At 42.5% G+C, this 14,402-nt stretch overlaps 1 protein-coding gene across 1 annotated transcript; it reads left to right on the top strand.

Annotated features, from left to right (window-relative positions):
• The first annotated feature begins 1,424 nt into the window (after nt 1-1,424).
• flrt1a (fibronectin leucine rich transmembrane protein 1a) lies at nt 1,425-3,491 on the top strand. The gene has a single exon (XM_071532400.1). The coding sequence runs from the start codon at nt 1,425-1,427 to the stop codon at nt 3,489-3,491; it is 2,067 nt and encodes a 688-aa protein (XP_071388501.1).
• Nucleotides 3,492-14,402: the final 10,911 nt, after the last annotated feature.

The raw sequence follows: 14,402 nt of genomic DNA on the forward strand, positions 1-14,402 counted from the left end.
AATTGGCTTATCATGTAATGTGAAAATGAGTAAAATATCAGCAACGTTGCTCAATTTATTTTCAGAAATTTATTGTATTTTTTTAGATAATGGGTAGATAGGCATAGATTAAATTTGGTGTAGATAGATTCGACAAATTCGACGGACTCGTCATTCATTTGGTTAATTATCATACTGTCTAACTAAGACTCCTAGGAATCCTGTAATCTACATGAAAGCCGACTGGCTCTGACAGATCACTCGAGGATTTGTAAGGAAATCAATATTATACCCTCACTATGTTTGGTGTTGTGTGGGCCTTAATGGTTTGACTAATGGCCCAGGCTATTGAAGACTGCAATAGAGTGTTGCATTTACTAGTTTGCAAAAAAATGAAGACATTGCAACCCTGTACTTAATGTTATGACATCTCATACTAAATCAATAGCAAAAACAAATAACAATGCCAATCAAGATGCGGTGTCATAAACTTTAAAAGATCAGCAACAACAACAGATTCTGTCGTCCCACGGCACAATTTGGCAACTACAAATAAATACAACTATTTAGCTGTGATGTCATCTAAATTCATTTGCAATCATCTGCAAGTTAAATTTTCACAATACTACTTTTAGTCTATTTTATTAATTAGATGCAGCTCAATAATAGAGGAGTGCCCAGTTATAGAGGAGTGAACTGTCTCATCCTGACCGCCTGACCATAATTTAGCTCTTGAACATCGTGGTGCTGTGGTGAAAGACAAACTTCCTCCATGAAAAAGTATGTAAGTGATATCTTCACCTCTGTCTGCGTGATGCAGCCATCTGCTGGCAACTGCTAATGGAGTTTGGGGACCTCTCAAGCTTTCTAATTTAAGAGTTGAGAGTATTCTTATGATTTAAAAATTATGCACAAGTCATAATTCAAAAAGTAGGATTACATTTGTGTCACTTCCAGAATTTGTTCACTCTGCTATATACCCAAAATTATGTCCAAATTCTCATTTTATGATCCTAGGTGTATCACAGATTACTGTTACTGTACTAATTTAACCTAATAATTATTGTCTGTACAGCTCATTATTGTTGCCTTGTTGCCTAGTATGCACATCTCCCTAATGGTACGAATCAATAATTGTGAAAAGACTGGTCATTCAGTGTAAAATAGTCTCTTTAGCCTCTGTTATGATGTGAAAAGTATTGTAGCTTGTTCCTAGATCAAGAAATGGTTTAGACATGAGAGAATGGAAATATAATGTCAAGCTGTTACATCACATTTCTGAGGCCATGAAATCACCTTAGACATCTAGTCACCTGTGACCATTGTGCTTCGGTGCTGACTCTAATGCATTTCTCTTCTTCTTTCCAGGGTGGAGGTTACAGGATTTCAGCTCACCGTTAGGATTTGAGGATTCAAGCCAGACGTGGAAAAGAGAAACAACACTTATGTTCACCATCATGGCACCTGTAGGTGTCGTTAAACTGCGGGCTTGGCTCTTGCTGCCCTTTCTTTGCTTGACACTACGTGCTGACATGCTGCAGTTTGCTGCGGCCACGATACAAGGATACATTGGAGACAGGGACATAGTATGCCCATCTGTATGCAGGTGCGACGAGGACTTTATCTACTGTAATGACCGTGGCCTGAACTCCATCCCATCACTGCCTTCTGCTGCCTCTGTCCTCTACCTTCAGAACAACCACATAAACAACCCGGGCTTGCCCACCTCCTTGGAGCACCATCTCACTGTCCGTGTCGTCTACCTCTATGATAATGAACTCGATGAATTCCCCATGCACCTTCCACCATCCCTCCGTGAACTACACTTGCAGGACAACAACATCCGTACTATTCCTCGCAGTGCGCTGGCCCGGATGCCCTTGCTGGAGAAACTCCACTTGGATGACAACTCTATCTCCACCGTCAGCATCGAGGACCAGGCCTTTGCCGACAACCCCCGGTTGCGCTTGCTCTTCCTTTCACGCAACCACCTGTCCAGTATTCCCTCAGGCCTGCCTGCCTCTCTGGAAGAGCTCCGTCTGGATGACAACCGTATCTCCACCATCCCAACCCATGCCTTCCGAGGCCTCTCCTCCCTTCGATGTCTCGTCCTGGATGGGAACCTTTTGGCGAACCAGCGCATCGCAGATGACACATTCTCCCGCCTTGCCAACCTGACTGAGCTGTCTCTGGTCCGAAACTCCCTCCAGACCCCGCCCGTCAACCTGCCCAGCGCCCATCTGCAGCGTCTGTCTCTGCAGGACAATGCCCTGACTCATATGCCCCGTGGTTCTTTGGACGGCATGCGCAGGCTGCAGAGGCTGGACCTGTCTGGAAACAACCTGACCACCCTGCCTCGGGGACTTTTCAGAGACCTGGACAGCCTGGGACAGTTGCTGGTGCGTGGTAATCCCTGGCACTGTGGCTGCAACCTACGCTGGCTGTACGACTGGCTGCATGCCCGCGGCAACTCCATCACCGTCAGGGGGCTCACCTGCCACGGGCCCGACAGGGTGCGAGACATGGCTTTGAAAGACCTGACCAACCAGATGGAGGAATGCGAGGTGGTAAGGACAGTAGGGAACAGAGACAGAGTGGGTGGAGCTGGAGTGATAGATAGCTCTACTACCCTCTCCCCTCCGCAGGGCTCCCTCTTCACCCTCCGCTCCAAGAGGCCCGGCCTGGGGCTTCCTGACTCTGGCTTAGACTACACCCTTGGCAGCAGCGGTGTGGGGAAGAGCCTGGCCCTCAACGTGAAGCCTCTCTCTCACAATAGCATCCGTGTTACCTGGAGCGTGGCCCAGCCCAGCTCCTCCTTCAGGCTGAGCTGGCTCCGACTGGGAACCAGTAATGCCATGGGCTCCATCACTGAGACACTGGTAAGGGGGGATCGCCGAGAGTACCTGCTCACCTCGCTGCAGCCACGCTCCAGCTACATCATATGCATGGTGCCCCTGACTGCCAGTTCAGGAAGCAAAGGGGCGATATCTGGAGACACTGATACTGATGAGGCTCTGGTGTGCGCCAAAGCCGAAACATCAGACCTCACCCCGGTGGACGGGAACCAGAAGGAGGATGAAGACTCACAGCAAATGACTGCATTGCCATTGGCAGGGATCATCGGTGGGGCTACAGCCATTGTCTCTTTGGCTCTTATATTGGGCATCTTCTGTTGGTACGGACATAGGACTGGGCATTTGTCTTCCCGTGACCACTATACTCGCAGCAGCTCCCGAAAAAGCAAGACCTACGATGATTACATTGAGTCAGGCACCAAGAAGGACAATACCATCTTGGAGATCCGAAGTCCGGGGTTCCAGATGACACCTATGCCAGCTTGCCAGCCACTGCAGCCTAAACCCCTACGGGAGGATTACATCATTCATACCATATTCCCCTCCAATGGCACTGGCCTGTACAAAGGTGCCAACCATGTTTCTAATGCAGGATATGGCACCAACCGAGGCTATAGAGAAGGAGGAATCCCAGATATAGACTACTGTTACACATGATGTACCAGATCCTATTCACACTGTTATTGATAAACTGTATAGATGCACAATTCCCCTTAGCATGGGCTCCTCTGAAGCACCCCTTTGTGCCTTCTTCTTCTGGTCTCCCATTCCAAATAACCTGCTGTTCACTGCACTGAAAGTATTTGATTAACTGGCTCGAATACCGTCGGGAAACAGTTCGCTGTAGGAAGCAGCAGCAGCCAATGCCCCAGGTGTTAAAACACACCTTACTGTTTCTTCACCACCTTAGTAATGGTCTGTGTATGTTTTCTTTTTTGCTCTTTCTCTGTGACATGTAAGCAAAGAATGTATACACTCTGGAAAGCTGAAATTTAGAACAGGTACAGGTACAGTTCTTCTTTCACACACAGGAGACACAACAGTAAGTTTAAAAATGGAATAAGGAATGATAAGAGACAGACATGTTAGATACTCATTTCCTGCTCACTGGCCACATATGTAGTCCTATCAACTCATTGTTCCAAATGCCTCAACTATATTGATGTGCCCTACCAGCTATCCAAGGAAAGGGCTTTGTAAAGCTGTGAATTGTTCTATTTCAAATGACCCAATAACCACTTGTCTTAAAGTAGGCTTGTTATTACATTATTCAGTAGTTCACAGGGTGAGGATTGTATCAAGGATGGTCAGCCTTGATTATACCTCTAGTGATTATTCATCTAAGTTCAGTATTGTAATGTTGCATCGAATGAGATGCGGCACAAGTGTGTAGATAATTTACTTAGATACCCTTTGGGCTGTGTTTGAAGAATGCTTTGCTATTTTTATCAGTGGTTTGTTTAGTAATCAAATCCTACACAGCTCTCTTTATTTATTTTTTTCACTTTGCTTATGTGAAGATTTTTGTCTCTGCTAAAATCACCTTTTTATTTTCACCCTCAAGTGTGTCGCCGTTGTTGAAACCTGGCTTTGATGAAGACAATGGATGTTTTTCATCTATTCATCAAAATACGAGAAGGGAAGAAAACATCCTGATGGCTGTCTCCAGGTTCATTTTTTTCTTGAGCGCAGCAGAGTGAATTCTTGTGTACACACGATAAGGCTCCCTCGGTTTACAGTATCAAATTTGAAAATTAGACCATACCCAAAGACTTGCAGGTCAGTCCCACTGAGACAGTAGAGACCAAACTCCATCCCCCTTTTGTGCCTGTGTACTGATCCAATGACTTCAGTTTGTGAATTTTGGTTGGTGAAAGGTTTCCTCCACGTACTTAAAGATGGCATTCACCAAGAATCCACGCTGGACAAAATATTTATGTGGAGCCTCCTGTGTGAAGCAGCCTATTGTGAGTGAACCTCGAAATGAGGGAGTGAACTGTGAGAGAAACTAAGAGGACTGTCAAACCGCAACACTGTTGACCTGCACTGTGGGGTGGTGGGCAAGCGGAGCTGTGTGTGTGTGTGTGGGGGGGATTATGGAGGTGAGGCAAAGGCAACCCCTCATTGATGTTTGCTTCAGCAACGTTAAAAGGCCTCCACTCATTATACTTCTTCTATTACTTAGCAGCACTAAAAATGTAGCTAAATGTATTAGCATTTAAGAGCAGGGATAAATGTAAGGACAGGCACGAGGAGACAGAGGGTAAAGAAACATCTGAGGCACTGAGAGAGAAAGAAAGTGAGAGATAGCGCAGAATGGATGGCTCTGGCATGATGGAGTTCGCCCATGCATAAACCTGTTTGTCATACCCGGCTTTTCCCCTTTGCTTTTAATATTGTCCATCAGTTGTTTACCACTGTGTTGCTTCCAAAGGGGAAACCAATCGTGCTTCCTTGACTGTTCTGTCTGCCAGAATTTTAAGCTGGTGTCAGGCAATATGTCAGTGGAGTGTGTATTTTATTTTGCACCCAAAATCACTAGCTGAAAACAAATAACATTTTACTGGCCTGGCTAATTCTGTTTTTTGGGGAATGTTGATATAATAGATATTTTATAGTTTATCTATTCAAGACACTTACCTCCTCATAATTTGTAGAAATAAAACCATGGCCACAGTCACCTGAGTATTTTTTGTGGTGAAATTATAGAAAGTAATGGTGCCATAACTTTGCTTAAAATAATGATGTGAACTTGAGATGTGTGTGGAATTTGCTTTATGAATTCATCTTCAGAGGGGATCAATAAAAATTTTATAATCTTGTTACTCCCGCAACCTGTCATTTCGCGTCATGCAAGAGGAGAAATTATTTTTTTCAAATTCAGCAGGGTTTTAGTGGGGGACAGACTCATGTCCCAAGAAACCAGCTGTCATTAGGCCTACATATTACACTGTTCATTTTCACTCTGTTGATGTCATTGAGGGGCATTATGGTGGAGGGCTGCCATGTTTCTGCTCATTGGCTCCAACCAGTGCCGACTACAGGCAGCGACAACCTGAGGCCACACACCTGGAGTGAGATTATAAGATGGAGATGACAAGAGACAACTCAGTAACAATGTTTACATGCAGTGTGGAAATTCACAGCGCCTTACCCCTAACCCTGAGCCCCACTCCAACTGAACAACTTCACAAAAAACACTTCAGTAATCAGCCTCAACCAGGATGAAATTTCAGTTGAAGGACATTGCCAGTGCTTCAACTGGACGCCCTTTATTGCCCCCTGCATTTCATCCACCTATCAGATGGCCACTTGACAGTTAAGAACAACAAAGGTGTCTGATTTGCAATACATGTCTGTACAGATACTGTAAATTAAATGAAAGATGCTGACTTTAAGCAAACCATTGAACAAATACACATTTGTGTGTGTGACAGGGCAAATTTGACTCTACTGCTGCAGTTTGGAATGAAAAATGTGTTGGACAAAACAGACTGACCCTCTGATGTGTAGATGGCAGTGGTGCTGTCACAATTTCACCTTTCATACCTACTGCATCAGGCTACCAATTCACATAAAAGAAATGCAATACATAACTGCATGACAAAAGGCAAAATATTTGTCAATTATATTGTTACAAGCTGTAGACATAGAAACAGCTATTCAAACAAATTTTACTTGTAAACAGTTAGTGTTGATTGGCTTTAAATGTTGAATCCATTTGCAGCCTTCATTTAACCACAGTAATTTTGTGTTTGGCTGTCACAGGAAAGCTTATGCCTACCTTATGAGGTCTGTATACTGGAATTACTGGGTTTTGCACTGGAAAGGCACTCCAGAGAATCATAACCACTAACTGAGAACTTGTCGCTTGACTGGTAAGCTGGACAGCTCAGCCCATAGAGGGACCACAGGTACTAAACGTAGAAGGGAAGCCTTGTTCTCTTTTTTTTTTCCGTTTATTTTTGTTTTTTCCCCAATAAAATCTAGATCTCTTGCTTTCAAGTTTTTGAACACTGTACAACCACACTCCACTGCTCTTATTAACAGTCCCTGCCTATGGGAGTGTGGTGGGTCTGTGAGAGATTTAATGAGGATCACCATGGATCAACAAGCAATGCATTGTGATCAGTTTGTAATAGCAACTGAATTACCTCATCCCTGCAGAGCTGAAGAAGTAGATGGAAGAAGAAGAAGTAGGAATTAGCCCCTACTCAACCTGCTGGAACTGTAAGTCAACCCAACCCAAGTTCATTAATTTCAAGGGTGATAGAAAATTATAAAGTTTAGGCATTCCTCACAGGATTTGAATGAACAGTCAAGACGGGGGACACCTTGCAAAAGACCTGAAATGACCTCACTGGTCCTTTGCTTGCTTGACTTCCAAGATTTATGTTGCCATGCTAAAAGATGCTAGCCAGGTATGGTTAAAGTATATTGTACATGTTCAAGTGCAAAAGTCCATGAGTGGAAGGATAATCTGCAGGTGTCTGCTTGAGCCTATCACCTATTCTGGCTGGCTATACAGTTTGCCTGACTAATGGGGAGATTATGTTGAAACAGCTGGTCATGGGCAAGTTATCCAAGCTTTATTCTATGACGCCAAGAAAGTGGTGAGTTATGGAAACCTGAACAGTGCAGATGACCTTAGTGGTCTTATTGAAAGACACAAAATCATTGTGGAAATTCATTAAGTCCAAAACAAACAACTGACAAGAGGCTGACAAGAGCAAAGAAGCCCCTGATAAGTCCACCTTGGAGGAGACAAGACATGGATTGCTGACTTGAGTCATGAACATTGAACATTGGAAATTATTACAGTAAGAATGTGGAGAGGTGCGATATCTAGCCTGGGACTGCCACCAGAGAGATGAGTCTTTGTCCACTGCAGCCTGTGTTGAGAGGGTCCCGGGGAAGCCCTTTCACATGCTGGCCTCATGGTCATCAAGGAAGACTCCACCACTGACATGGTTCCAGTGAGAATGATTAGAGAGGATACACATCCTCTGGTGGACAGTGCAGTGAATTAGTGCTTTGTGTTCATGGAGACAAAAAAGTAGCCTATTGGCATGGTCAGTCTCACCACAACTCAAGTAACTTTGACCTGAAGTTGAGGTAGTACCCCATTTCATTAGTACCCCATCTCATTGCTGGAGGATTTAAGACTGTTCCCTGTGAATCTGGTTGTAAAGAAAGACAAAAGTTAAGGGAAAAGAAAATTCTTTCCCAAATCAGACAATTCAATAATTTTTTTCAATGACTTCAAAAGTTACAGTAAGGGTTGATAAGATGACTGTCCAGTCATCTGGGGTAAACCCAATATATCAGCACCCTGCATTTGGCAGGTGCCCCTCATCACAGATTGCCAAGAGAAAACAACATTCGCTACACTCACAGGGTGGTACCAGAACACAATGTTAATCCGGTCACAGTCCACAGGCTGATAGATACATACAGAGAGGGCTGGGATAGCCACTTGGAGAGACTTAAAACTGTACTGGAGGCTCTCTGAAGTGCAAACTCCACAGTCATCCCAAAAGAGTGCAAACTCAGTTTTGAGGAAGCTGAGTACTTTTGTCACGATTGGGTGAGGGAATGAGAGGTCACAAGAGAACAAGATCCTGGGCATCAACAAGTGGCTGCAGCCCATAACCTCTTACTGTTGGTTCATCCCTAACTATATATTCCTGAGCAGCTGCTCCCCTCACAAACCTAACCAAAACTCCACTCCCCTTCATTGTGAAGTGGTTGGGAAAGGTAGAGAAGACAGTCCAAGGTCTCAACGATATCCTCTGTGCACAGTCTGTCCTGTACCCATGAGCTTCCCTTGGGAGATGATTGTACAAACAGATACTTGAGAGAGACGGGAATAGGGGCAGGACTCTCTAAAACAATACAAGATGAGGAACATCCAGTACTCTACATCAATAGGAACCTGATTATAATGGACCAAGATTATGTCGCTGTAGAAAAGGATGGATAGGTAATGACATTGGCACCGTTGGCACTGGAACTCCTCAAACACTACCTCTTGGCTTGACATTTTACTCTTTTTGACAGACCATGCACCCCTCGCCTCACCATCCACAAACAGACAAGTGCAAGTCAGGAGCCAGACATAAACCCTAATCTAGAGGGACGCTTTCTGGACCTTGTTGAGCTTGTTAGCTGGAGCTGGTGTATCTCTGGCAGGAAAAGGACCTCAAGGATACTGTATACTAGAATTATAGACTGGACTTGCCCTCGAGTGAGCCCCGATCACTGACTGTGAGCTTGTTGGCTGACTGGTAAACCAGATAATGCTCCGGTCTAGGGAGGGACCAAAAAAAGTCAAGCTATGAGTTTCAAAGGGAGCCATGATTTTTTGTTTCTGTTTGTTTCTCTATTGCCAAGTCTCTGTTTATTTATTTATTTATTTTTTTTAAATAATACCCCCTGGCATTTACCAGCCAGGAATTATATCTCTTGCCTTCATGTCTTTGATTACTGTTCCACCACAATGCTCTTATTACCAGCCCACTCCTGTTGTACCTGTCTGTTCCAAGGTCTCAAAGATAGTCTGTGAAAAATATTCTCAGAGATGCTCCCTCCTTTCTGTTCATGAAAACACATTGTTTTCTTGATTTGCTACTATTCTTATACTCACAAAAGGGAGAGATGTTTGTTCTGCTGGATGGTATAAGTCCTGGTTGCATCAGGGAAGTGATAGTTACTTCACACCACCATCAATGTAGAGGTTGCTTCAGTTTTCATATTAACAGAGGCTCTCAGAGATCGGATTTCAATAGATTTTTTTCAAAGTTAGATTTATTACAGCACTATCTAGCCTAACATCTGTATGAAGTGTGTTATCTATTCCAAAGTGGTAGTAATCACCATGATGTGGCTCAAATTACTGAGATGATACTCTAGACTGAAATAAAATTACATTTTGTAAACAAATTTAGTCTGGATGTTTTACAGTTCTAGCTGGAGAATATCACTGACATGGTTGTTCCGGATGGGCTCAAATAATAAACACATTCGCGAGGCTTCAATCAATAATACTAATGCCATCGAATAATTCTGTAGAGACCACCTGCTGGGTTTTACTCCTACAGGTTGGACCTGCACTCAGCAGAGCTCATGTAATCACGTTGGCAGTATTTTGGTAGAATGAACACCCCTCTCTGTGCTCAATCTTGCCCCAGCTGCACAATAATGGAGAGCACAAATGGAGTGAGCTGTTGAGATCTGATACTCCACACTCTTTGTAGAGATTTCAAGGAGAAATGGTGCTCATCAGTGTTATCATTAGATCGTCATTAACATCAGACACTGACATTCACAGAAGGCCCACAGCAACACTGGCACGTGATTTTGCTGCGTGCTAAGCAGACCTGAAGATCAGTTTTCAGCCAACACATGGCTTTTCAAACAGGATTATGTGCTTCTGTTTCAAACTTTAAAAAAAGGGAGCCTACTTAACTGTTAGCAGGAGAACATTATCTGTTCTTTTTGTCTATTCATATTTTCTGTCTCTTTTTGTGGATTACTGATGCCAAATCACTCTCTTCCTTTGTTGGACTCTGTGTTACACTGAGGGGGAAAATAAATATTTTGTATAAAGGATGTCTCTTTTCTATGTGATTAAAAGGGAGACATGGAAGAAAATTGAAAGATGTTTCAATTTCTTTATAAGAAGGATTTTGTTCCAAAACATTATTTAATCATTATAAAAAAAAATATTTTAAACTCATCACTGAATAGTTCAAAGGTATGGGTATGGTATGATTCTATCCTCATAATGTTAGAATTTGATAGGCAAAGGTCTTAAAACAAGCTAATGGTTTTGGTTTTCTGTGAGTTTTACTTCATATCTTAAAATATACTGTACTGTATGACAACTGTTTGTTAGTATCTCTCTTCTACTGACAATTTCTTCTTTCTTCTTTTACAGGGTACAGTGAAATCTTTGTACCTTTACACCTTTGCACCTCATAGCACAGATTAATTCCTGTAAATGAAATACTAACAGCACCTTGCACTGGTGTAGGAGCATTGATTTCCTCTGCTATAGCCTCACCGGCAATATTTAGTCTTTCCCTCTGATAAATGCAGCCACACACCAACCCAGCTGTTAACACCATGACTCCCATAAACTCTACTTCTACCTCATTGCATACCTAAACACAAATACCTGTTTTCATCCGCTCTATCTTGCTTACTGGTGCATTCATAGTATGTTCTGAACATTTTCATACCCTGGCATATAACTCATATTTGATTGTTTCATTTAGACAGCAAATCAAAGTGGGCCACACACAGAAACTCTGGCTGCTTTGAAAAATATTGGCAGAAGGTATTCGACTGGAAGCAAAAAGAATAATAGCCTCGTAAAACGAACTGTGCTGTGCCGTTTTTAACCTTTTCACATCTGGTCCTAGAGGAGGCAATACCTCTCATCATTTAGACATTGCACCTATTGAATTCTGAAATATTAGAAATGTTGTTGGTTCAACTCAACCCAAAACTAGTCTTGACAGTTCGACCCTTAGACAGGCCCGTCTTCAACTGTATTGTCTGTCAAAAGTGTCAGTAAATGAAACCTAACCTATACTTGCTAAACGATACCCGAGATCTCCCTTTGGACAGGAGGAAATGTAGATTATTAATTACAATAACATACTTTGCAAAGAAATGTATACTCTTATTCTGGAAGGATGACTCTCCTCCAATCTTTAAGACATTTCTGTCCCAAATATCAGAATTTTTACCAATGGAGAAGTTAACTTTTGAAAAATATAGACGGGGTCAAAGTTTTCAAGATTTATGGAACCCAATACTTTCAAGCATGGAAGTTTTCTCTAAAATGTAATCAATAATATAAGACCTTGGTATTCCTGGTACTAAAAATGATGATATCAGAGCCGTGTCTAATAGACATAGCTCTAACATGAATGTTGCTGCAGAGAGCAGGTGAGGGCCAGAGAACCCTTGGCTGTGATAGGAAACTTTTATAAACATCCCTATTATTATTATTATTATTATTATTATTATTATTATTATTATTATTATTATTATTATTATTATGATTATGGTTATTGTAATTATATTTACTTCATTTGCAAAATTTGAATTTGTATTTGTATTAACATATCATTTGCATTCATCTTACTCTTTTTTCTTTTTTTTTATGTATTATGTTAAAATGTACTTTTATTTTTATTATTTTTATTATCAATACATTTGATTGTAGAGGGGGAGAGGGAGGGATATGAGGGCAAAATTGCATGTCTTTGATTTTGTATATTTTTTTGGCAACTGTGAAATAAATAAAAAATATATATATAAAAAAAAAAAAAAAGTGTCAGTAGAGGCTAAAAATCAACTGACAGCATTTAGTCACAGAAATACTTTTGGCAAATTCCACTTAGTCTTTAAAGTCTCTCCATTGCACACTGACTACTCTTCCCCAAGTCGCAAATCATTTTCTTTTAGCAGCAGAAATGTTCACTTTTAATAATTTGAGTCTTGAGTGCAGCTTTGATACCGCAGACGGCGCTAGTTTGATCAACCACCTCAAAGGTAGGTGGTACTGACACAGCACTTAAATGGTTCATCTCCCTCCACTCTGATTGAAGCTTCTCTGTTACATCGATCAAATCACTGTCATCATCTCATCTGCGCTAAAAACAGTTGAGTTCCCTCGGGGGTTGATTTTGGCTCCCATGCTTTTCTTTCTACACATGCTCCCACTCAGGAATGGAGGGAGCAGTGGATACATGGTATCAACTGACAACCTGACAAATGGGGTTGACTCTGACAAATGTTTTCCACACTTGCTTGCCCAAATAAAATATTTAATGGCGTGTGTTCTGATGCTGAATGGCGGAGGGCAGTTTGAGCTCAGGTAGACTGGGGACGAGCCTTTTTCTGAACGATCTGGGTGAGGTGCTGCTTGGATAGGAGCCACCCACAGATGGCTCACCATGACTCCCAAACAGCTGCTGGACATTTCAAGCCAGGGTGTCCTTCTGTCCCCTATGAGGTGAGACGAGAAAAAGCCATCAACGTAATAAACCACGGAAGGAACCTCCAATATTCTTCATCGTCACTGATAACCAGGAATTGGGGTGGTGGATTAGAAAAAGGGTTTGTAGCTCAATTAGACTCAAAGCCGCTGGTAGCAAATAATTCAGAATCAGAAACATCAGACTTCTGTGTTCTACAGATAATATTACGTTCCTTTTTCTATTCTATTTCTGACTTATTCTGTCTCCCTAAAAAGGTTTTGAATGCTAAGGATGAACAGTTCTAAGTTTGTACTTGAAGTTAACATGTACTAAAACAAGACAGAAGTTACAGGGAGAACAGGTGTGACTCATCTGATGCTCCAAACCTACTTCTACTAATACATATATAACAAATCTTACAACGTAGCATGTTGTGTGTTCTTTCTAGCCCTAACCTATGGGTACAACTGATGTGTGTAACATAAAAACAATAGCACACGATAGTATGATCCAATGCTGACTAAGACATTTCAGTTTGAGAAACATAAAACAACATAGAAGATAAGTTGCATGTCGATTTTAATTCCTGCAGAGGTAAATTCACCAACGATGAATAAAAGAGACTCTCTGCGCCATAGCGAAGACGCCAGAACCTTCACATAGATAGGATGAGTGTGTGTGACTGAGACGACGCTGACGTCCCTGCAGTGGGTGTCGCTTTCATTGATGACCTTGATAACGACAATGACGATGGTGACTGAGTTGCTGATGGTGCCCCGCACCAGATCCGGATGTTTCACCCGAGCGTTTTATTCTGCGTATTTTCTCCATGTTCCTCTGTGAGGTTTCTTTCATTTTATGTTTTCCTAATGAGGTTTTCGTGGGAGTTGTTCTCACTGGGGGTCTAAGGTTGGTGGGTGTTGTTTTCATTTACCTTTTATAATGTGGCCGTCGTGAAGCCCTTTGAGACTGTAACTGTGATTAAGAGCTATACAAATACACTTGTATCTTGTGTGTGCCACTGCCCCGCCCCTGCCTCTTTCAAAGGTTGGCAGTCTGGTGGGAAGGATAAGGACAACCAATGATAGATGTGAGCTGGAATGGGGTTCGGGTTAGTACCTCTGTCCCCTGCTCACCTCCACTCCATTTTCGGCTAGAGCATTTAGACGGCCCGCTCGCAGTCTTCAGCACCGCTTCATCTGTATCTTGATTTCACAGGAAGGACAGCTGCAAGTTTCTCTTTCTTCTGCTGTAGACATCCTCACTTGCACACTGTCAGTCATTTGAAGAAGTCTGTGGAATTGAATGTTGGGGTGCATGGGGTTGTATTTATATTTATGCATCTTGGATTTGAATAATGCCACACTGGGGCTTCTACCTAATTGGCTGAAGATGTGTTTGGGGGTGGGGGGGGGGGGGGGGGGGGGGGTGGGTCTGTCTGGCTTTGCATGGCAGGATGAACCAATAATGAGGCTGTTAGGGGGTGAAGCCCAGGTGGGGTGCAACTTCTGCGGGAAACACATTTTTAGCTGATTAATAGAAACTTTATGGAATTCTCTGCTGGGAAAATGCA

The sequence above is a fragment of the Centroberyx affinis genome, unplaced genomic scaffold (assembly GCF_046629955.1).
Source record: "Centroberyx affinis isolate AG114_WGS23_722 - 3 ecotype Tasmania unplaced genomic scaffold, CSIRO-AGI_Caff_v1 ptg002187l_1, whole genome shotgun sequence".
In the NCBI taxonomy this organism is placed as follows: Eukaryota; Metazoa; Chordata; class Actinopteri; order Beryciformes; family Berycidae; genus Centroberyx; species Centroberyx affinis.

Excerpts from the sequence above, each read along its gene's own strand:
- flrt1a (XM_071532400.1), top strand. The coding sequence starts at position 1,425 with ATGTTCACCATCATGGCACCTGTAGGTGTCGTTAAACTGCGGGCTTGG.